At 51.4% G+C, this 23,351-nt stretch overlaps 1 protein-coding gene across 1 annotated transcript; it reads left to right on the forward strand.

Annotated features, from left to right (window-relative positions):
* The first annotated feature begins 12,830 nt into the window (after positions 1–12,830).
* Positions 12,831–14,949, forward strand: LOC118516544. The gene is made up of 2 exons (XM_036062488.1): positions 12,831–13,815; positions 14,251–14,949. Exons 1-2 carry the CDS (start codon positions 13,020–13,022, stop codon positions 14,472–14,474), a joined length of 1,020 nt encoding a protein of 339 aa, XP_035918381.1. The 5' UTR covers positions 12,831–13,019; the 3' UTR covers positions 14,475–14,949.
* Positions 14,950–23,351: the final 8,402 nt, after the last annotated feature.

A 23,351-nucleotide genomic window follows, 5' to 3' on the forward strand; every position in this document is an offset into this window, starting at 1 on the left:
GTCCGGGAACCGTAGCCCTGCGTGAAATCCGTCGCTACCAGAAGTCGACCGAGCTGCTCATCCGCAAGCTGCCCTTCCAGCGTCTGGTTCGTGAAATTGCGCAAGACTTCAAGACCGACCTGCGTTTCCAGAGCTCGGCCGTGATGGCCCTGCAGGAAGCCAGCGAGGCGTACCTTGTCGGCCTGTTCGAGGATACCAACCTGTGCGCCATCCACGCGAAGCGCGTCACCATCATGCCGAAAGACATCCAGCTGGCCCGTCGCATCCGTGGAGAGCGTGCCTAAGTCGTCGCTGTCCCTCGAGCGGCAGTCTCGCCCCAAACAAAAACGGTCCTTCTCAGGACCACCAGAAATGTTGAGCAAAAGAGTAATGTTGAAATCATCCTCCTTCCAATCATGTCGATTCATTTTGTTGGTTAGAAAAATGTTGCATGGAGTACTCGATGCACGCGTGTTGTTGGCATGGGAGCCTAGAGAATAGCTTTGCTTGGTTGAGTGGTGCGCGACGCCACACCAACAAGGCACCCGTGTGAAGCGATCGCCATGGATATGAAATTCTATTTTCAGGTCAAGCCAGGAAGTCATGATTGCCATCAATGTTTACCACAATGCAGCAATTCTCCGATGTACGCTAATGTTTCAAAACTGATAGTTCATAATTGTTTGTACGAAAACGTTTGATCATTATTCTGCACTGCATTCATCACAAACATATATGCATTAAGTACATACAAACATGAATAATATTCATAAACACAAGTAATGTCTCAGGCAAGCAAAAGGATGAGTAAATGAACGATACAAAATGCTGCTCTCCGTTGGAGAAACCCAGGTTAGAAAATCATCATCCTTTCTCGCTTTGGTAGGTTTACTTTTTGCTTAGATAGAGCGAGATAGACGATTTTGTTACCTGGGAACGCTAGGAAATGCCCCGTAAGTGGCTGTCTACCGCGATTCTATTGCGCAACTTGAATATTGTGCGACTGGAATTAGTTGGTTACATTTGATGATGGAGAGTTGGGTTGGGACAAATTCTTTTCGACAGATGCGTATTGTGGTCCTGAAAAGGACCGGTTGGTTGGATGGATAGATGGATGAGCTTCCCCCGTCCGTCGAGAATTACTTCGAGCTGGTGTACTTGGTGACTGCCTTGGTTCCTTCGGAGACGGCGTGCTTGGCCAGCTCACCGGGCAGCAGCAGGCGGACGGCGGTTTGGATTTCGCGGGACGTGATCGTCGAGCGCTTGTTGTAGTGCGCCAGGCGGGACGCTTCGGCAGCGATGCGCTCGAAGATGTCGTTCACGAAACTGTTCATGATGCTCATCGCCTTCGAGGAAATACCGGTGTCCGGGTGGACCTGCTTCAACACCTTGTAGATGTAGATAGCGTAGCTCTCCTTGCGGGTCTTCCTTTTCTTCTTCTTGTCCGACTTGGAGATGTTTTTCTGGGCCTTGCCAGACTTCTTCGCAGCCTTTCCACTGGTTTTCGGTGCCATTTCGCTAGCTTACGACGGGTACGATGCCAACTGTCGGAGAGTAGAAACGCGTTTGATACCGATCCAATCGCTTCATTCGGCTTTTATTTGGAACTGAGGTGACAGGCGCGCAACCAGAGAGGAGATTGCCGACGTTTTCTCTCCCGGTATATAAACGAGAAAACGGGCGCGTTTTCTGGCACAAGCGAACAAGCTACGAAGCATCGCACATCGCCGCGTCGCGCTCTCAACGAACTCAACTGAAACCCAAGCCTTCATCATGTCTGGCCGTGGAAAGGGAGGAAAAGTGAAGGGAAAGGCAAAGTCCCGCTCGAACCGTGCTGGTCTGCAGTTCCCAGTTGGCCGTATCCATCGTCTGCTGCGCAAAGGCAACTATGCCGAGCGTGTCGGTGCCGGCGCACCAGTGTATCTGGCTGCCGTGATGGAGTACCTGGCCGCTGAAGTGTTGGAATTGGCAGGAAACGCTGCACGAGACAACAAGAAGACGCGCATCATCCCGCGTCATCTGCAGCTGGCCATCCGCAACGACGAGGAATTGAACAAGCTGCTGTCCGGTGTGACCATCGCCCAGGGTGGTGTGCTGCCCAACATTCAGGCCGTGCTGTTGCCGAAGAAGACCGAAAAGAAGGCCTAAGCTCACTAGCCAGCCACCAGCTGCTCCACCAAAAACCGTCCTTTTCAGGGCGACAAATCGTATTGCTAAAGAATATGTTGAACCATTCCTGTTCCCTCCCTAACCGTACCTTCGAAAATCTGCATGGAGAACGCTCAAGTATCCCACCCAGCCTGCCAGCCTGTCTCAGGTAACGCATGCGAGATGAAGTAGAAGCTGACACACAGCCTCCTGATTAACCTGATCCGCATCCGCCTGACCTTCAGTGCAGGGTAGCCAAAACATCCCATAAAAATTAAAATAGCAAACCTTGTACAGGTAGGAATTAACCCTCCCACACGGACAGGACTGAGGATATGAGGCTTTCTTAATTAAACAAATTCTACGCTGTTTCTCGACCCGACCGACTGCACATGTATTTCCATTCCATGTAATCTATTTGATAAAAGACTCGGCGAATAGGCGCCAAAAGGGGTTCGGCAATCCTCTACACGTCAAGCAGCGGCCTGGTTGGGACATACAAGTTTAGTTCGGTAGTCCCGCAACAAATAATTTCTTCTTCTTCCCAGGCATTACAAGCTCGAGCGGTCTTGGCTTGCCATTTCTGGCTTTCTGTGACTTGATTGTACCCGTAGCAAAGTAGTCAGCCCTATGTACGCCCCTAGGCGGTCTGGATGGGATTTAAACCCCGGTCCTATTGTGTGTACCCGGAGCCAATTTCGCTGGTTCAGCGAACTCGATGCCCAAATCGTATCTTGGACTGTTTCAAATTGCCCCAATAGAAATGTAGTTTTATTTCTATCTAATGCTAGTTTTGTTTTCGTTCCATTCGCATTCCCATTCCATATTCCAGGGACCAGCCTTGCCCGTGAACAACACAACACACAGGGTTTGGTCTGATAATAGTACACAGTTTTGACGATTGTATCGAAGGATCGAATAAAATTGCTTCACAAACTTCACCAACCACCACCCAGAAGAGTTGTGATTTTTTCACAACTACCCCCACGGGGACTAAAAACGACGGCGGCGGTGGCAAAAGGAGTGGCAATGGGAGTGATCTGGTTGTTTGTACAACGCGTACGTCGGTGCCATCACTGGTGCCGGTACAATAATATTACAATGTGCATGTTCATAGGCGACGACATAGTTTAAAAAAAACGATGACACTTATCGTCTGAAACCGTCGTCGTTGGTCTAAATAAACGCGTCCTCGAGGCGAAAAGGCGCGCACGCATTAAACGTCGGGTAAAAGGTCGGGCGCGTCATTTTGTTTTTAAGTGGAGTTTCTGTTTTCCAGTCGTTTAAGCAATGTGTGGCGCTTGGGCAGCACCGATCGAACTAAGGAGCAGTAGAGCATCCTGATGGAGATTGCATACGCGATGGGCGCAAACACTTATACTGAAATGATTCTATCCTGTAATAATATGTTGTTGTGAACGAGTCCACATGAGGCTTTCGAATTCTAGGATCGGCCGGACAATTGTACAGTACTGAGATTTCGCACTTAATCTGTGCGAAGCAGGCCTTGGTCACGAACTGCATTTGTGCGGGCAACAGAGGAATCAGCTATTTTATAAGATAGCATATCTCGAGACGCATGAGCGTAGCGAAAGCTTCGCCAGAGAAATCACACAAAAAGAGAGCGTTTCTACCAACACTTCGTAACGTTTCTCTCGATCCTTGTGTGTGCGACGGCAGGCTTTTCAATGCTGCTTTTTTGTGACACTATACATATGTTTGATTTTCACTGATCACAATCGGGAAGGGACCTGCGCGTGTTGCTCGTCTCACTTCATGGACAGTTCCGTACGTTGCTACGAAATTAAAAACAAACCCCCTGTGGTACCGTGTCTCAGCGTCTGCACTAGATGGCGTCTCTCTTTGAGCATGCCTGAACACTGGTTCTGTTCGATATTCGAATCACCGCAAACGAACACCAATGATCACTTAAAATAATTCTCAATATTTTCAAACCAACCATCGATCAAAGTTGTAAAATGTAGGCATTTTAGGCAACGCTAACGGATTGTGGTCCTGAAAAGGACCGTTGAGATGAGCTGGCAACAGCTGTGTTCGCTGGCTGGCGGGGTCGTCGGGCTTAACCTCCGAAACCGTACAGAGTGCGACCTTGACGCTTCAGCGCGTACACGACGTCCATCGCTGTGACGGTCTTGCGCTTGGCGTGTTCGGTGTAGGTGACCGCATCACGGATCACGTTCTCCAGGAATACCTTCAGCACGCCACGAGTTTCCTCGTAAATCAGGCCAGAGATACGCTTCACTCCTCCACGGCGGGCCAGACGACGGATAGCTGGCTTGGTGATTCCCTGGATGTTATCGCGCAGCACTTTGCGATGACGCTTGGCTCCTCCTTTGCCCAGACCTTTGCCTCCCTTTCCGCGTCCAGTCATTTTGATCCGTAAGGTTCAGGTTCACAATGCACAATAAATGCTCTCGGCGCGAGACCGCGCCATTATATACACTTTAGGCCACACCAACACATGCGTACCCTCTGTCGTACGCTCGCTGCGAGGAAGTGTGCATGTGTGCAGGCCGAGCGATCTTATAAAAGGGGCGTCGGAAGTCGTGAAACTCTATTTCAGAAGCCACTTCGCATCGAGAAAGACACGCTCACGTCCCGCTACCCTCAGCCAACAGTGTACAATGGCCCGTACGAAGCAAACTGCCCGTAAATCGACCGGAGGCAAGGCCCCGCGCAAGCAGCTGGCCACCAAGGCCGCTCGCAAGAGTGCTCCGGCCACCGGAGGAGTGAAGAAGCCGCATCGTTACCGTCCGGGAACCGTAGCCCTGCGTGAAATCCGTCGCTACCAGAAGTCGACCGAGCTGCTCATCCGCAAGCTGCCCTTCCAGCGTCTGGTTCGTGAAATTGCGCAAGACTTCAAGACCGACCTGCGTTTCCAGAGCTCGGCCGTGATGGCCCTGCAGGAAGCCAGCGAGGCGTACCTTGTCGGCCTGTTCGAGGACACCAACCTGTGCGCCATCCACGCGAAGCGCGTCACCATCATGCCGAAAGACATCCAGCTGGCCCGTCGCATCCGTGGAGAGCGTGCTAAGTCGTCGCTGTCCCTCGAGCGGCAGTCTCGCCCCAAACAAAAACGGTCCCTTCTCAGGACCACCAGAATGTTGAGCAAAAGAGTAATTTGAAATCATCCTCCTTCCAATCAATGTCGATTCCATTTTGTTTGGTTACGAAAAATGTGTGCATGGAGTACTCGATTGCAACGCGTAATTGTTGGCATCGGACCTAGGAGAATAAGCTTTGCTGGTTGAGTGGACGCGACGCACACCACATATGAAATTCTATTTTCAGGTCAAGCCAAGAAGTCATGAATTCGCACAATGTTACCAACATATGTCACAATACCCCGATGTACGCTAATGTTTCAAAACTGATAGTGCATAATGTTTGTACGAAACGTTTTATCGTAATTCTGCACTGCATTCACACAAACATATATGCATTATACATAACATGATATTTCTCAAAATTCAAAGAAAAGGGTTGAGAAATAGATTCCATTTGTGTTGCTCCGTACGTTGCCCCACAACTGGTGCCTGGCGTTGAGATCACCCCCAATGAGTGAACGGGCCGGATTGCTGGTGATGATGTGTAGCTCTTGTCGGAACGTAGCTCTCCGCGACAGAGTGCACTGCCGCGGACAGTAGACTGCCGTAAGCTGCAGTGGACCGGTGTCGGTATGGAGCTGGACGCCTATTGCTTCTATGGTGGTGGTGTTGTAGTGCGGGAGTAGTGTGTGCCGGATTCCACGTCGGATCGCTATGGCAACACCGCCGCCTCGGGAGGTGGTGCGATCCAGACGATGGATGGTGTAGTTGCCTAAGAAGAAACTCATCTCAGGCTTGAGATATGTTTCCACTATTAGCGCTGCATCGATGTTGTGCCGGACGAGGAAGTCACCGAGTGGAATTTGCTTAGTCCGGACGGACTGAGCATTCCATGTGATGACTCGCAGCGCCCGGTCAGTGAAGGAGCATCAATAGTTCTCCGATAACGGCGATTTGTTCTCCCTTGTTGCGGCAAAGGCGGATCTTCGGGAGCATTCTGCTAAATATAGCGAATAGCTCTTCCGGGCTAAACAGGTCTTCCGATGAAGTTGTGGCTGGAGTTGTGGTTGGTGTTGTAGCTGGTGTGTCTGGAGCGTTCTTGATGTCCTGCAGTCGCTTCGCAAGATTGTATCTCGGTGCTGTGGATTGCAAAGAAGAAGAAGAAGTTGGTTTAGGTTGTGGTACTGTTGGGTTAGGTTGTGGGGTGCGCGCTGCCGTAGGTCGGACGCTCGGAGTGGTTGGTGCTGACACAATCTGCGCAAAGCTTTTGGCCTTGGGAGCAGTGTGCAACACCGGAGGAGGAATGGAGTGTGGGAGTGTGGTTTGGATGGTGGCTAACGGTGGAAGCGCGTGCCACACGTTAGCTTTGGCTGGTGGAGGAGCAGAGTTTCGACCGTTGGCGCGCTGACGAATCTCGATGTATTTGGCCCGCTTTGGACACGACGGATCATCGGCGCGATGAGCAGCACCACAGTTCGAGCACTTTACTGTGCCCGAACCCGATGGACACTGCTCCGAGAGATGCTCCGCCGCGCAGATGGCACACCGAGGTTTAATTTGGCAATGGCGAGTACCATGCCCAAAAGCCTGACATCGATGGCATTGCGTCGGGCCTTTCTTCCCTCCGCGGTACGGCTCCCATCGCACGATGACTTGCTGGATTGACCGTACTGCCTCCAGCTTTTTTAGCGAGCATGTTCCTCGCTTGAAATGAACCAGGTACAACCTGGTTTGAATGCCCTCTGCGCGGCGCTTGATCTCGAACGCCTCCAAAACGTCGAGCTGGTGGATTTCCTTCAGTTCACAAACGATCTCCGCGAGGTCCGTTTCCGGAAGCCCACGAAGCACCGCCTTGAAGGGACGCATGTTTTTAGCGTCATGCGAAAAATATTCCGCATTCCGCTGCTGCAGGTAGTTAAGGACCTCCTGCTGTTCAGCAGGAGATCGAACGGTGATTGACGTGCCTACGCCGGAGATACGGAACTCTGGTGTGATTCCACGAGCCTGCAGTTCCGGACGCAGGACAGCTACTGGGAGTGACTTCACCGTGATCGGAGGCATTTTTGCCGCCGATACGGGAGCCGGAGCCGATGTACGCCCTGCAGGAACAGCGGGCGTAGCTGGTGTTGTGGAAGGCTTCGTTGTCGGGACTGCCTTCCGTTGTCGCCGGTTTACGGTGACAAATTGTGCCGAGTTATCCTCCTGCACGCTGGTGGATGAACGTGACTCCGTACTGTCCACGCTCATCGTATCGTCAGATTCCTCCGAAGAGGAAGAAACCACGCTCCTCGAGCGCTTGGACTCGGCCGAATCGGAGCTCGATCCTACCGAGTCTGGCTTCCTACTCCTCCTTCTACCACGCTTCGGCATAGCCGAAGTCGAAGCCGAAGCAGGCTACGAGGCTACACTCACGAACAGGCACAAGCGCAGCACACGAACACACACACAGGTACAAATACGATACACGGAGAATCACAGCACAGGTACAGTAGCACAACACGGGCACACCAAGAAGCACAGTCAAGTAGCAGGCACTAATCGCAGGCAGCATAACCACACTGGTCGAAGTCCAGGCACGGTATGTCGATACCGATCCAATCGCTTCATTCGGCTTTTATTTGGAACTGAGGTGACAGGCGCGCAACCAGAGAGGAGATTGCCGACGTTTTCTCTCCCGGTATATAAGCCGAGAAACGGGCGCGTTTTCTGGCACAAGCGAACAAGTTACGAAGCATCGCACATTGCCAGCGTCGCGCTCTCAACGAACTCAACTGAAACCCAAGCCTTCATCATGTCTGGCCGTGGAAAGGGAGGAAAAGTGAAGGGAAAGGCAAAGTCCCGCTCGAACCGTGCTGGTCTGCAGTTCCCAGTTGGCCGTATCCATCGTCTGCTGCGCAAAGGCAACTATGCCGAGCGTGTCGGTGCCGGCGCACCAGTGTATCTGGCTGCCGTGATGGAGTACCTGGCCGCTGAAGTGTTGGAATTGGCAGGAAACGCTGCACGAGACAACAAGAAGACGCGCATCATCCCGCGTCATCTGCAGCTGGCCATCCGCAACGACGAGGAATTGAACAAGCTGCTGTCCGGTGTGACCATCGCCCAGGGTGGTGTGCTGCCCAACATTCAGGCCGTGCTGTTGCCGAAGAAGACCGAAAAGAAGGCCTAAGCTCACTAGCCAGCCACCAGCTGCTCCACCAAAAACCGTCCTTTTCAGGGCGACAAATCGTATTGCTAAAGAATATGTTGAACCATTCCTGTTCCCTCCCTAACCGTACCTTCGAAAATCCGCATGGAGAACGCTCAAGTATCCCACCCAGCCTGCCAGCCTGTCTCAGGTAACGCATGCGCGATGAAGTAGAAGCTGACACATAGCCTCATTAACCTGATCCGCATCCGCCTGACCTTCAGTGCAGGGTGCAGCCAAAACATCCCATAAAAATTAAAATAGCAAACCTTGTACAGGTAGGAACTAACCCTCCCACACGGACAGGACTGAGGATATGAGGCTTTCTTAATTAAACAAATTCTACGCTGTTTCTCGACCCGACCGACTGCACATGTATTTCCATTCCATGTAATCTTTTTGATAAAAGACTCGGCGAATAGGCGCCAAAACGGGTTCGGCAATCCTCTACACGTCAAGCAGCGGCCTGGTTGGGACATACAAGTTTAGTTCGGTAGTCCCGCAACAAATAATTTCTTCTTCTTCCCAGGCATTACAACCTCGAGCGGTCTTGGCTTGCCATTTCTGGCTTTCTGTGACTTGATTGTACCCGTAGCAAAGTAGTCAGAACGTTGTACGCCCCTAGGCGGTCTGGATGGGATTTACACCCCGGTCCTATTGTGTGTACCCGGAGCCAATTTCGCTGGTTCAGCGACTCGATGCCCAAATCGTATCTTGAAATGTTTCAAATTTGCCCCAAAAGAAATGTAGTTTTATTTTTATCTTATGCTAGTTTTGTTTTCTTCCCATTCGCATTCCCATCCCGCATTCCAGGGATCAGCTTTGCCCGTGAACAACACAACACACATGGTTTGGTCTGATAAAAGTACACAGTTTTGCGATTGTGTCGAAGGATCGAATAAAATTGCGTCACAAACTTCACCAACCACCACCCAGAAGAGTTGTGATTTTTTCACAACTACCCCCACGGGGGACTAAAAACGACGGCGGCGGTGGCAAAAGGAGTGCCAATGGGAGTGATCTGGTTGTTTGTACAACGCGTACGTCGGTGCCATCACTGGTGCCGGTACAATAATATTACAATGTGCATGTTCATAGGCGACGACATAGTTTAAAAAACGATGACACTTATCGTCTGAAACCGTCGTCGTTGGTCTAAATAAACGCGTCCTCAAGGGGAAAATGCGCGCACGCATTAAACGTCGGGTAAAAGGTCGGGCGCGTCATTTTGTTTTTATGTGGAGTTTCTGTTTTCCAGTCGTTTAAGCAATGTGTGGCGCTTGGGCAGCACCGATCGAGTTAAGGAGCAGTAGAGCATCCTGATGGAGATTGCATACGCGATGGGCGCAAACACTTATACTGAAATGATTCTATCCTGTTAATAATATGTTGTTGTGAACGAGTCCACATGAGGCTTTCGAATTCTAGGATCGGCCGGACAATTGTACAGTACTGAGATTTCGCACTTAATCTGTGCGAAGCAGGCCTTGGTCACGAACTGCATTTGTGCGGGCAACAGAGAAATCAGCTATTTTATAAGATAGCATATCTCGAGACGCATGAGCGTAGCGAAAGCTTCGCCAGAGAAATCACACAAAAAGAGAGCGTTTCTACCAACACTTCGTAACGTTTCTCTCGATCCTTGCGTGTGCGACGGCAGGCTTTTCAATGCTGCTTTTTTGTGACACTATACATATGTTTGATTTTCACTGATCACAATCGGGAAGGGACCTGCGCGTGTTGCTCGTCTCACTTCATGGACAGTTCCGTACGTTGCTACGAAATTAAAAACAAACCCCTGTGGTACCGTGTCTCAGCGTCTGCACTAGATGGCGTCTCTCTTTGAGCATGCCTGAACACTGGTTCTGTTCGATATTCGAATCACCGCAAACGAACACCAATGATCACTTAAAATAATTCTCAATATTTTCAAACCAACCATCGATCAAAGTTGTAAAATGTAGGCATTTTAGGCAACGCTAACGGATTGTGGTCCTGAAAAGGACCGTTGAGATGAGCTGGCAACAGCTGTGTTCGCTGGCTGGCGGGGTCGTCGGGCTTAACCTCCGAAACCGTACAGAGTGCGACCTTGACGCTTCAGCGCGTACACGACGTCCATCGCTGTGACGGTCTTGCGCTTGGCGTGTTCGGTGTAGGTGACCGCATCACGGATCACGTTCTCCAGGAATACCTTCAGCACGCCACGAGTTTCCTCGTAAATCAGGCCAGAGATACGCTTCACTCCTCCACGGCGGGCCAGACGACGGATAGCTGGCTTGGTGATTCCCTGGATGTTATCGCGCAGCACTTTGCGATGACGCTTGGCTCCTCCTTTGCCCAGACCTTTGCCTCCCTTTCCGCGTCCAGTCATTTTGATCCGTAAGGTTCAGGTTCACAATGCACAATAAATGCTCTCGGCGCGAGACCGCGCCATTATATACACTTTAGGCCACACCAACACATGCGTACCCTCTGTCGTACGCTCGCCGCGAGGAAGTGTGCATGTGTGCAGGCCGAGCGATCTTATAAAAGGGGCGTCGGAAGTCGTGAAACTCTATTTCAGAAGCCACTTCGCATCGAGAAAGACACGCTCACGTCCCGCTACCCTCAGCCAACAGTGTACAATGGCCCGTACGAAGCAAACTGCCCGTAAATCGACCGGAGGCAAGGCCCCGCGCAAGCAGCTGGCCACCAAGGCCGCTCGCAAGAGTGCTCCGGCCACCGGAGGAGTGAAGAAGCCGCATCGTTACCGTCCGGGAACCGTAGCCCTGCGTGAAATCCGTCGCTACCAGAAGTCGACCGAGCTGCTCATCCGCAAGCTGCCCTTCCAGCGTCTGGTTCGTGAAATTGCGCAAGACTTCAAGACCGACCTGCGTTTCCAGAGCTCGGCCGTGATGGCCCTGCAGGAAGCCAGCGAGGCGTACCTTGTCGGTCTGTTCGAGGACACCAACCTGTGCGCCATCCACGCGAAGCGCGTCACCATCATGCCGAAAGACATCCAGCTGGCCCGTCGCATCCGTGGAGAGCGTGCCTAAGTCGTCGCTGTCCCTAGAGCGGCAGTCTCGCCGCAAACAAAAACGGTCCTTCTCAGGACCACCAGAAATGTTGAGCAAAAGAGTAATGTTGAAATCATCCTCCTTCCAATCATGTCGATTCATTTTGTTGGTTAGAAAAATGTTGCATGGAGTACTCGATGCGCGCGTGTTGTTGGCATGGGAGCCTAGAAAATAGCTTTGCTTGGTTGAGTGGTACGCGACGCCACACCAACAAGGTACCCGTGTGAAGCGATCGCCATGGATATGAAATTCTATTTTCAGGTCAAGCCAGGAAGTCATGATTGCCATCAATGTTTACCACAATGCAGCAATTCTCCGATGTACGCTAATGTTTCAAAACTGATAGTTCATAATTGTTTGTACGAAAACGTTTTATCGTAATTCTGCACTGCATTCATCACAAACATATATGCATGGAGTACATACAAACATGAATAATATTCATCAAACACAAGTCAATGTCTCAGGCAAGCAAAAGGATGAGTAAATGAACGATACAAAATGCTGCTCTCCGTTGGAGAAACCCAGGATAGAAAATCATCATCCTTTCTCGCTTTGGTAGGTTTACTTTTTGCTTAGATAGAGCGAGATAGACGATTTTGTTACCTGGGAACGCTAGGAAATGCCCCGTAAGTGGCTGTCTACCGCGATTCTATTGCGCAACTTGAATATTGTGCGACTGGAATTAGTTGGTAACATTTGATGATGGAGAGTTGGGTTGGGACAAATTCTTTTCGACAGATGCGTATTGTGGTCCTGAAAAGGACCGGTTGGTTGGATGGATAGATGGATGAGCTTCCCCCGTCCGTCGAGAATTACTTCGAGCTGGTGTACTTGGTAACTGCCTTAGTTCCTTCGGAGACGGCGTGCTTGGCCAGCTCACCGGGCAGCAGCAGGCGGACGGCGGTTTGGATTTCGCGGGACGTGATCGTCGAGCGCTTGTTGTAGTGCGCCAGGCGGGACGCTTCGGCAGCGATGCGCTCGAAGATGTCGTTCACGAAACTGTTCATGATGCTCATCGCCTTCGAGGAAATACCGGTGTCCGGGTGGACCTGCTTCAACACCTTGTAGATGTAGATAGCGTAGCTCTCCTTGCGGGTCTTCCTTTTCTTCTTCTTGTCCGACTTGGAGATGTTTTTCTGGGCCTTGCCAGACTTCTTCGCAGCCTTTCCACTGGTTTTCGGTGCCATTTCGCTAGCTTACGACGGGTACGATGCCAACTGTCGGAGAGTAGAAACGCGTTTGATACCGATCCAATCGCTTCATTCGGCTTTTATTTGGAACTGAGGTGACAGGCGCGCAACCAGAGAGGAGATTGCCGACGTTTTCTCTCCCGGTATATAAGCCGAGAAACGGGCGCGTTTTCTGGCACATACCGTGCCTAGACTTCGACCAGTGTGGTTATGCTGCCTGCGATTAGTGCTTGCTACTTGACTGTGCTTCTTGGTGTGCCCGTGTTGTGCTACTGTACCTGTGCTGTGATTCTCCGTGTATCGTATTTGTACCTGTGTGTGTGTTCGTGTGCTGCGCTTGTGCCTGTTCGTGAGTGTAGCCTCGTAGCCTGCTTCGGCTTCGACTTCGGCTATGCCGAAGCGTGGTAGAAGGAGGAGTAGGAAGCCAGACTCGGTAGGATCGAGCTCCGATTCGGCCGAGTCCAAGCGCTCGAGGAGCGTGGTTTCTTCCTCTTCGGAGGAATCTGACGATACGATGAGCGTGGACAGTACGGAGTCACGTTCATCCACCAGCGTGCAGGAGGATAACCTGGCACAATTTGTCACCGTAAACCGGCGACAACGGAAGGCAGTCCCGACAACGAAGCCTTCCACAACACCAGCTACGCCCGCTGTTCCTGCAGGGCGTACATCGGCTCCGGCTCCCGTATCGGCGGCAAAAATGCCTCCGATCACGGTGAAGTCACTCCCAGTAGCTGTCCTGCGTCCGGAACTGCAGGCTCGTGGAATCACACCAGAGTTCCGTATCTCCGGCGTAGGCACGTCAATCACCGTTCGATCTCCTGCTGAACAGCAGGAGGTCCTTAACTACCTGCAGCAGCGGAATGCGGAATATTTTTCGCATGACGCTAAAAACATGCGTCCCTTCAAGGCGGTGCTTCGTGGGCTTCCGGAAACGGACCTCGCGGAGATCGTTTGTGAACTGAAGGAAATCCACCAGCTCGACGTTTTGGAGGCGTTCGAGATCAAGCGCCGCGCAGAGGGCATTCAAACCAGGTTGTACCTGGTTCATTTCAAGCGAGGAACATGCTCGCTAAAAAAGCTGGAGGCAGTACGGTCAATCCAGCAAGTCATCGTGCGATGGGAGCCGTACCGCGGAGGGAAGAAAGGCCCGACGCAATGCCATCGATGTCAGGCTTTTGGGCATGGTACTCGCCATTGCCAAATTAAACCTCGGTGTGCCATCTGCGCGGCGGAGCATCTCTCGGAGCAGTGTCCATCGGGTTCGGGCACAGTAAAGTGCTCGAACTGTGGTGCTGCTCATCGCGCCGATGATCCGTCGTGTCCAAAGCGGGCCAAATACATCGAGATTCGTCAGCGCGCCAACGGTCGAAACTCTGCTCCTCCACCAGCCAAAGCTAACGTGTGGCACGCGCTTCCACCGTTAGCCACCATCCAAACCACACTCCCACACTCCATTCCTCCTCCGGTGTTGCACACTGCTCCCAAGGCCAAAAGCTTTGCGCAGATTGTGTCAGCACCAACCACTCCGAGCGTCCGACCTACGGCAGCGCGTATCCCACAACCTAACCCAACAGTACCACAACCTAAACCAACTTCTTCTTCTTCTTTGCAATCCACAGCACCGAGATACAATCTTGCGAAGCGACTGCAGGACATCAAGAACGCTCCAGACACACCAGCTACAACACCAACCACAACTCCAGCCACAACTTCATCGGAAGACCTGTTTAGCCCGGAAGAGCTATTCGCTATATTTAGCAGAATGCTCCCGAAGATCCGCCTTTGCCGCAACAAGGGAGAACAAATCGCCGTTATCGGAGAACTATTGATGCTCCTTCACTGACCGGGCGCTGCGAGTCATCACATGGAATGCTCAGTCCGTCCGGACTAAGCAAATTCCACTCGGTGACTTCCTCGTCCGGCACAACATCGATGCAGCGCTAATAGTGGAAACATATCTCAAGCCTGAGATGAGTTTCTTCTTAGGCAACTACACCATCCATCGTCTGGATCGCACCACCTCCCGAGGCGGCGGTGTTGCCATAGCGATCCGACGTGGAATCCGGCACACACTACTCCCGCACTACAACACCACCACCATAGAAGCAATAGGCGTCCAGCTCCATACCGACACCGGTCCACTGCAGCTTACGGCAGTCTACTGTCCGCGGCAGTGCACCCTGTCGCGGAGAGCTACGTTCCGACAAGAGCTACACATCATCACCAGCAATCCGGCCCGTTCACTCATTGGGGGTGATCTCAACGCCAGGCACCAGTTGTGGGGCAACGTACGGAGCAACACAAACGGAATCGCCCTGGCGGACCTGTTGCAGCGTGGGAATTTCGTCGTGCAGTTCCCCGATGCTCCAACACACATCCCCAACCGAGGTATCCATTCAATAATAGATATTTTCCTTTCTAATTTCATCTGCAGCAAACCCCAAACCATCGATGAGCTGAACTCAGATCACTTCCCGGTCTTAACGGAACTGAATCTGAATGCAACCCGACATCCACCTCTACTGCGAAAGGACTACTGCCACACCGACTGGGCTCGCTTTGGGAGAACCGTGGACCAGCTTATCGACAACACTGACGTTGGTCCCGCGATACCCGACGTTGACGCAGCAATCGCCCGGTTCGAGGGTGCCGTCAAAGCAGCTGAAGCGGAGTGCGTCCCGGAGAGGAGTGTGCGTGGTGAGATTCTCGTTCTCGATGACCACACGCGATCACTCATCACCAGACGTAATATGCTGAGGCGACGGTATCAGCGGACTGGGGACTTGTTGCTGAAACGCCAGGCCACGCAGCTTATGCATATCATCCGCGAGCGAGTACAGACGATCCGCAACAACAGCTTCGAGCGTATGGTCCAAAGGCTACCTCCCCATGCACCCAGCTTCTGGAAAACTGCAAAAGTCCTTCGCACCAAACCCAGACCAGTACCACCACTCACCATAGCCACGACCCAGACGGCATACACACCAGCAGAAAAGTCCGATGCACTTGCCCACCAGTTCGCCAGTGCTCACCAGATCGGTCTGTCGATGCCCAGTCCACATGAGTCATCTGTGGCTGCGACGATTGACCGACTCGTTGCGGACGACCCACCCTTTCCACCCGAAGACCAAACCACCATAGCAGAAGTGAAGGCTGCAGTCAAGAGAATGAGGAACATGAAGGCGCCCGGCTTCGACGGCATCTTCAACATTCTTTTGAAAAAACTGCAACCAAAGGCGCTATCACTTCTGGTAAATATCTATAACCGTTGTTTTCAACTTTTCTATTTCCCACAGTCCTGGAAGTGCGCTAAGGTGATCCCGATCCTAAAGCCAGGGAAGGATCCGACGCTGCCTGCAAGCTATCGACCCATCAGTCTGCTGAGTGCTCCCGGTAAACTCTTCGAGAGATTAGTTTACTGGAGGCTTCGCGATGCAGTCGACGAGCGGCAACTCATCCCAGCGGAGCAGTTCGGTTTCCGGTCCGGCCATTCCTCCACACTACAGCTTCTTCGGCTCAAGAACACCATCCAAAGAAACAAACGAGTTTCCAAATCCACCGCTGTCGTCCTGCTGGACATCGAGAAGGCGTTCGACAACGTGTGGCACAACGGGCTCATCCACAAGTTATGCAGGTTCGGGGTTCCAGCTCACCTGGTGAACATCCTGCACAACTATCTACAACAGCGGACGTTCCGGGTCGTCGTCTCCTCAACTGCCTCTGGTGCTGCTACAGTACCAGCCGGTGTTCCGCAGGGCAGCATATTGGGGCCTTTGCTCTATTTGCTGTACACTGCGGACCTGCCGACCCTTCCCGTCGGTGCGGACATGTTCCTGTTTGCAGACGACATGGCCATCGCGACGAAGGGTAGGACGTTGGCAGAGTTGAGAAGCGGCGCTCAACGTTCGCTGACCATCATCGGACAGTATGCTTCCAGCTGGAAGATCAAAATCAACCACTCCAAGACCCAGGCGATGATCATCCCCCATCGCCCGTCAAAACAGCTCATCAGTCCCCAAACCCAGCACATCACCATCGACAGCATCCGGTTGCCGTGGAAGACGACGGTGCGATACCTCGGGATCACCATCGACAACCGTATGCTGTTCCATCACCACACCAAGCAAACATCCATCCGCTTGCTCATCCTATTGGGGAAGCTATACCCACTCATCAACAGACGCTCCAAGTTACACCCATCCAACAAGATAGCCATCTATAAACAGATCGTCCTGCCCACAGCAACGTACGGCATTCCTGTCTGGCGTACCTGTGCAAGGACGAACCTGCTGAAGATACAAACCAATTGCAATAGAATCCTCCGTCTCATTCTGGACGCTCCCAGCTGGACACGGCTTGAGGAGCTCTACGATGCAGCGAACACAGCACCATTCGACGTAATAGCAGACAACATCATCAACCGGTTGCAGACTTCAGCAGCGGTTTCCACACACCAGCAGGTGAAAAACCTAATATTTAGAGAATAAGGTAGTTAGCTAGTTTTAAGATAGTAGTTTGTTTTAGTTCGTAAGTTGTTAATTAGTTTGTAAGTTTAAACTAACAATTAGCCTAAGTGCATACAACATCATTATTTAATTTAACAAAAAGAACTGCCTCTTGGCATACAAAACGACAAGAGCGCTGAAAAACATTTCAGTTGATTCTCGCGAAAATATGTTAATAATGTTAATTCTAAGATATCCATCAATAAATTCTTTAACTTTAAAAAAAAAAAAAAAACGTTTTCTGGCACAAGCGAACAAGCTACGAAGCATCGCACATCGCCGCGTCGCGCTCTCAACGAACTCAACTGAAACCCAAGCCTTCATCATGTCTGGCCGTGGAAAGGGAGGAAAAGTGAAGGGAAAGGCAAAGTCCCGCTCGAACCGTGCTGGTCTGCAGTTCCCAGTTGGCCGTATCCATCGTCTGCTGCGCAAAGGCAACTATGCCGAGCGTGTCGGTGCCGGCGCACCAGTGTATCTGGCTGCCGTGATGGAGTACCTGGCCGCTGAAGTGTTGGAATTGGCAGGAAACGCTGCACGAGACAACAAGAAGACGCGCATCATCCCGCGTCATCTGCAGCTGGCCATCCGCAACGACGAGGAATTGAACAAGCTGCTGTCCGGTGTGACCATCGCCCAGGGTGGTGTGCTGCCCAACATTCAGGCCGTGCTGTTGCCGAAGAAGACCGAAAAGAAGGCCTAAGCTCACTAGCCAGCCACCAGCTGCTCCACCAAAAACCGTCCTTTTCAGGGCGACAAATCGTATTGCTAAAGAATATGTTGAACCATTCCTGTTCCCTCCCTAACCGTACCTTCGAAAATCTGCATGGAGAACGCTCAAGTATCCCACCCAGCCTGCCAGCCTGTCTCAGGTAACGCATGCGCGATGAAGTAGAAGCTGACACACAGCCTCATTAACCTGATCCGCATCCGCCTGACCTTCAGTGCAGGGTAGCCAAAACATCCCATAAAAATTAAAATAGCAAACCTTGTACAGGTAGGAATTAACCCTCCCACACGGACAGGACTGAGGATATGAGGCTTTCTTAATTAAACAAATTCTACGCTGTTTCTCGACCCGACCGACTGCACATGTATTTCCATTCCATGTAATCTATTTGATAAAAGACTCGGCGAATAGGCGCCAAAACGGGTTCGGCAATCCTCTACACGTCAAGCAGCGGCCTGGTTGGGACATACAAGTTTAGTTCGGTAGTCCCGCAACAAATAATTTCTTCTTCTTCCCAGGCATTACAACCTCGAGCGGTCTTGGCTTGCCATTTCTGGCTTTCTGTGACTTGATTGTACCCGTAGCAAAGTAGTCAGCCCTATGTACGCCCCTAGGCGGTCTGGATGGGATTTAAACCCCGGTCCTATTGTGTGTACCCGGAGCCAATTTCGCTGGTTCAGCGACTCGATGCCCAAATCGTATCTTGGGACTGTTTCAAAATTGCCCCAATAGAAATGTAGTTTTATTTCTATCTAATGCTAGTTTTGTTTTCGTTCCATTCGCATTCCCATTCCATATTCCAGGGACCAGCCTTGGCCGTGAACAACACAACACACAGGGTTTGGTCTGATAAAAGTACACAGTTTTGAGATTGTATCGAAGGATCGAATAAAATTGCTTCACAAACTTCACCAACCACCACCCAGAAGAGTTGTGATTTTTTCACAACTACCCCCACGGGGGACTAAAAACGACGGCGGCGGTGGCAAAAGGAGTGGCCAATGGGAGTGATCTGGTTGTTTGTACAACGCGTACGTCGGTGCCATCACTGGTGCCGGTACAATAATATTAAATGTGCATGTTCATAGGCGTCGACATAGTTTAAAAAAAAACGATGACACTTATCGTCTGAAACCGTCGTCGTTGGTCTAAATAAACGCGTCCTCGAGGCGAAAAGGCGCGCACGCATTAAACGTCGGGTAAAAGGTCGGGCGCGTCATTTTGTTTTTAAGTGGAGTTTCTGTTTTCCAGTCGTTTAAGCAATGTGTGGCGCTTGGGCAGCACCGATCGAACTAAGGAGCAGTAGAGCATCCTGATGGAGATTGCATACGCGATGGGCGCAAACACTTATACTGAAATGATTCTATCCTGTAAATAATATGTTGTTGTGAACGAGTCCACATGAGGCTTTCGAATTCTAGGATCGGCCGGACAATTGTACAGTACTGAGATTTCGCACTTAATCTGTGCGAAGCAGGCCTTGGTCACGAACTGCATTTGTGCGGGCAACAGAGGAATCAGCTATTTTATAAGATAGCATATCGCGAGACGCATGAGCGTAGCGAAAGCTTCGCCAGAGAAATCACACAAAAAGAGAGCGTTTCTATCAACAGTTCGTAACGTTTCTCTCGATCCTTGTGTGTGCGACGGCAGGCTTTTCAATGCTGCTTTTTTGTGACACTATACATATGTTTGATTTTCACTGATCACAATCGGGAAGGGACCTGCGCGTGTTGCTCGTCTCACTTCATGGACAGTTCCGTACGTTGCTACGAAATTAAAAACAAACCCCTGTGGTACCGTGTCTCAGCGTCTGCACTAGATGGCGTCTCTCTTTGAGCATGCCTGAACACTGGTTCTGTTCGATATTCGAATCACCGCAAACGAACACCAATGATCACTTAAAATAATTCTCAATATTTTCAAACCAACCATCGATCAAAGTTGTAAAATGTAGGCATTTTAGGCAACGCTAACGGATTGTGGTCCTGAAAAGGACCGTTGAGATGAGCTGGCAACAGCTGTGTTCGCTGGCTGGCGGGGTCGTCGGGCTTAACCTCCGAAACCGTACAGAGTGCGACCTTGACGCTTCAGCGCGTACACGACGTCCATCGCTGTGACGGTCTTGCGCTTGGCGTGTTCGGTGTAGGTGACCGCATCACGGATCACGTTCTCCAGGAATACCTTCAGCACGCCACGAGTTTCCTCGTAAATCAGGCCAGAGATACGCTTCACTCCTCCACGGCGGGCCAGACGACGGATAGCTGGCTTGGTGATTCCCTGGATGTTATCGCGCAGCACTTTGCGATGACGCTTGGCTCCTCCTTTGCCCAGACCTTTGCCTCCCTTTCCGCGTCCAGTCATTTTGATCCGTAAGGTTCAGGTTCACAATGCACAATAAATGCTCTCGGCGCGAGACCGCGCCATTATATACACTTTAGGCCACACCAACACATGCGTACCCTCTGTCGTACGCTCGCTGCGAGGAAGTGTGCATGTGTGCAGGCCGAGCGATCTTATAAAAGGGGCGTCGGAAGTCGTGAAACTCTATTTCAGAAGCCACTTCGCATCGAGAAAGACACGCTCACGTCCCGCTACCCTCAGCCAACAGTGTACAATGGCCCGTACGAAGCAAACTGCCCGTAAATCGACCGGAGGCAAGGCCCCGCGCAAGCAGCTGGCCACCAAGGCCGCTCGCAAGAGTGCTCCGGCCACCGGAGGAGTGAAGAAGCCGCATCGTTACCGTCCGGGAACCGTAGCCCTGCGTGAAATCCGTCGCTACCAGAAGTCGACCGAGCTGCTCATCCGCAAGCTGCCCTTCCAGCGTCTGGTTCGTGAAATTGCGCAAGACTTCAAGACCGACCTGCGTTTCCAGAGCTCGGCCGTGATGGCCCTGCAGGAAGCCAGCGAGGCGTACCTTGTCGGCCTGTTCGAGGACACCAACCTGTGCGCCATCCACGCGAAGCGCGTCACCATCATGCCGAAAGACATCCAGCTGGCCCGTCGCATCCGTGGAGAGCGTGCCTAAGTCGTCGCTGTCCCTCGAGCGGCAGTCTCGCCCCAAACAAAAACGGTCCTTCTCAGGACCACCAGAAATGTTGAGCAAAAGAGTAATGTTGAAATCATCCTCCTTCCAATCATGTCGATTCATTTTGTTGGTTAGAAAAATGTTGCATGGAGTACTCGATGCGCGCGTGTTGTTGGCATGGGAGCCTAGAGAATAGCTTTGCTTGGTTGAGTGGTACGCGACGCCACACCAACAAGGCACCCGTGTGAAGCGATCGCCATGGATATGAAATTCTATTTTCAGGTCAAGCCAGGAAGTCATGATTGCCATCAATGTTTACCACAATGCAGCAATTCTCCGATGTACGCTAATGTTTCAAAACTGATAGTTCATAATTGTTTGTACGAAAACGTTTTATCATAATTCTGCACTGCATTCATCACAAACATATATGCATTAAGTACATACAAACATGAATAATATTCATAAACACAAGTAATGTCTCAGGCAAGCAAAAGGATGAGTAAATGAACGATACAAAATGCTGCTCTCCGTTGGAGAAACCCAGGTTAGAAAATCATCATCCTTTCTCGCTTTGGTAGGTTTACTTTTTGCTTAGATAGAGCGAGATAGACGATTTTGTTACCTGGGAACGCTAGGAAATGCCCCGTAAGTGGCTGTCTACCGCGATTCTATTGCGCAACTTGAATATTGTGCGACTGGAATTAGTTGGTAACATTTGATGATGGAGGGTTGGGTTGGGACAAATTCTTTTCGACAGATGCGTATTGTGGTCCTGAAAAGGACCGGTTGGTTGGATGGATAGATGGATGAGCTTCCCCCGTCCGTCGAGAATTACTTCGAGCTGGTGTACTTGGTGACTGCCTTGGTTCCTTCGGAGACGGCGTGCTTGGCCAGCTCACCGGGCAGCAGCAGGCGGACGGCGGTTTGGATTTCGCGGGACGTGATCGTCGAGCGCTTGTTGTAGTGCGCCAGGCGGGACGCTTCGGCAGCGATGCGCTCGAAGATGTCGTTCACGAAACTGTTCATGATGCTCATCGCCTTCGAGGAAATACCGGTGTCCGGGTGGACCTGCTTCAACACCTTGTAGATGTAGATAGCGTAGCTCTCCTTGCGGGTCTTCCTTTTCTTCTTCTTGTCCGACTTGGAGATGTTTTTCTGGGCCTTGCCAGACTTCTTCGCAGCCTTTCCACTGGTTTTCGGTGCCATTTCGCTAGCTTACGACGGGTACGATGCCAACTGTCGGAGAGTAGAAACGCGTTTGATACCGATCCAATCGCTTCATTCGGCTTTTATTTGGAACTGAGGTGACAGGCGCGCAACCAGAGAGGAGATTGCCGACGTTTTCTCTCCCGGTATATAAACGAAAAACGGGCGCGTGTTCTGGCACAAGCGAACAAGCTACGAAGCATCGCACATCGCCGCGTCGCGCTCTCAACGAACTCAACCTGAAACCCAAGCCTTCATCATGTCTGGCCGTGGAAAGGGAGGAAAAGTGAAGGGAAAGGCAAAGTCCCGCTCGAACCGTGCTGGTCTGCAGTTCCCAGTTGGCCGTATCCATCGTCTGCTGCGCAAAGGCAACTATGCCGAGCGTGTCGGTGCCGGCGCACCAGTGTATCTGGCTGCCGTGATGGAGTACCTGGCCGCTGAAGTGTTGGAATTGGCAGGAAACGCTGCACGAGACAACAAGAAGACGCGCATCATCCCGCGTCATCTGCAGCTGGCCATCCGCAACGACGAGGAATTGAACAAGCTGCTGTCCGGTGTGACCATCGCCCAGGGTGGTGTGCTGCCCAACATTCAGGCCGTGCTGTTGCCGAAGAAGACCGAAAAGAAGGCCTAAGCTCACTAGCCAGCCACCAGCTGCTCCACCAAAAACCGTCCTTTTCAGGGCGACAAATCGTATTGCTAAAGAATATGTTGAACCATTCCTGTTCCCTCCCTAACCGTACCTTCGAAAATCTGCATGGAGAACGCTCAAGTATCCCACCCAGCCTGCCAGCCTGTCTGAGGTAACGCATGCGCGATGAAGTAGAAGCTGGCACACAGCCTCATTAACCTGATCCGCATCCGCCTGACCTTCAGTGCAGGGTAGCCAAAACATCCCATAAAAATTAAAATAACAAACCTTGTACAGGTAGGAATTAACACTCCCACACGGACAGGACTGAGGATATGAGGCTTTCTTAATTAAACAAATTCTACGCTGTTTCTCGACCCGACCGACTGCACATGTATGTCCATTCCATACAATCTTTTTGATAAAAGACTCGGCGAATAGGCGCCAAAACGGGTTCGGCAATCCTCTACACGTCAAGCAGCGGCATGGTTGGGACATACAAGTTTAGTCTGTAGTCCCGCAACAAATAATTTCTTCTTCTTCCCAGGCATTACAAGCTCGAGCGGTCTTGGCCTGCCATTTCTGGCTTTCTGTGACTTGATTGTACCCGTAGCAAAGTA

This window comes from Anopheles stephensi, unplaced genomic scaffold (assembly GCF_013141755.1).
Source record: "Anopheles stephensi strain Indian unplaced genomic scaffold, UCI_ANSTEP_V1.0 ucontig315, whole genome shotgun sequence".
In the NCBI taxonomy this organism is placed as follows: Eukaryota; Metazoa; Arthropoda; class Insecta; order Diptera; family Culicidae; genus Anopheles; species Anopheles stephensi.

Coding starts and splice junctions, on each gene's coding strand:
- LOC118516544 (XM_036062488.1), top strand. CDS start 13,020: ATGCCGAAGCGTGGTAGAAGGAGGAGTAGGAAGCCAGACTCGGTAGGA. Junction 13,816..14,250: donor ATGTCAGGCTTTTGGGCATG/GTACTCGCCATT, acceptor TGCAATCCACAG/CACCGAGATACAATCTTGCG.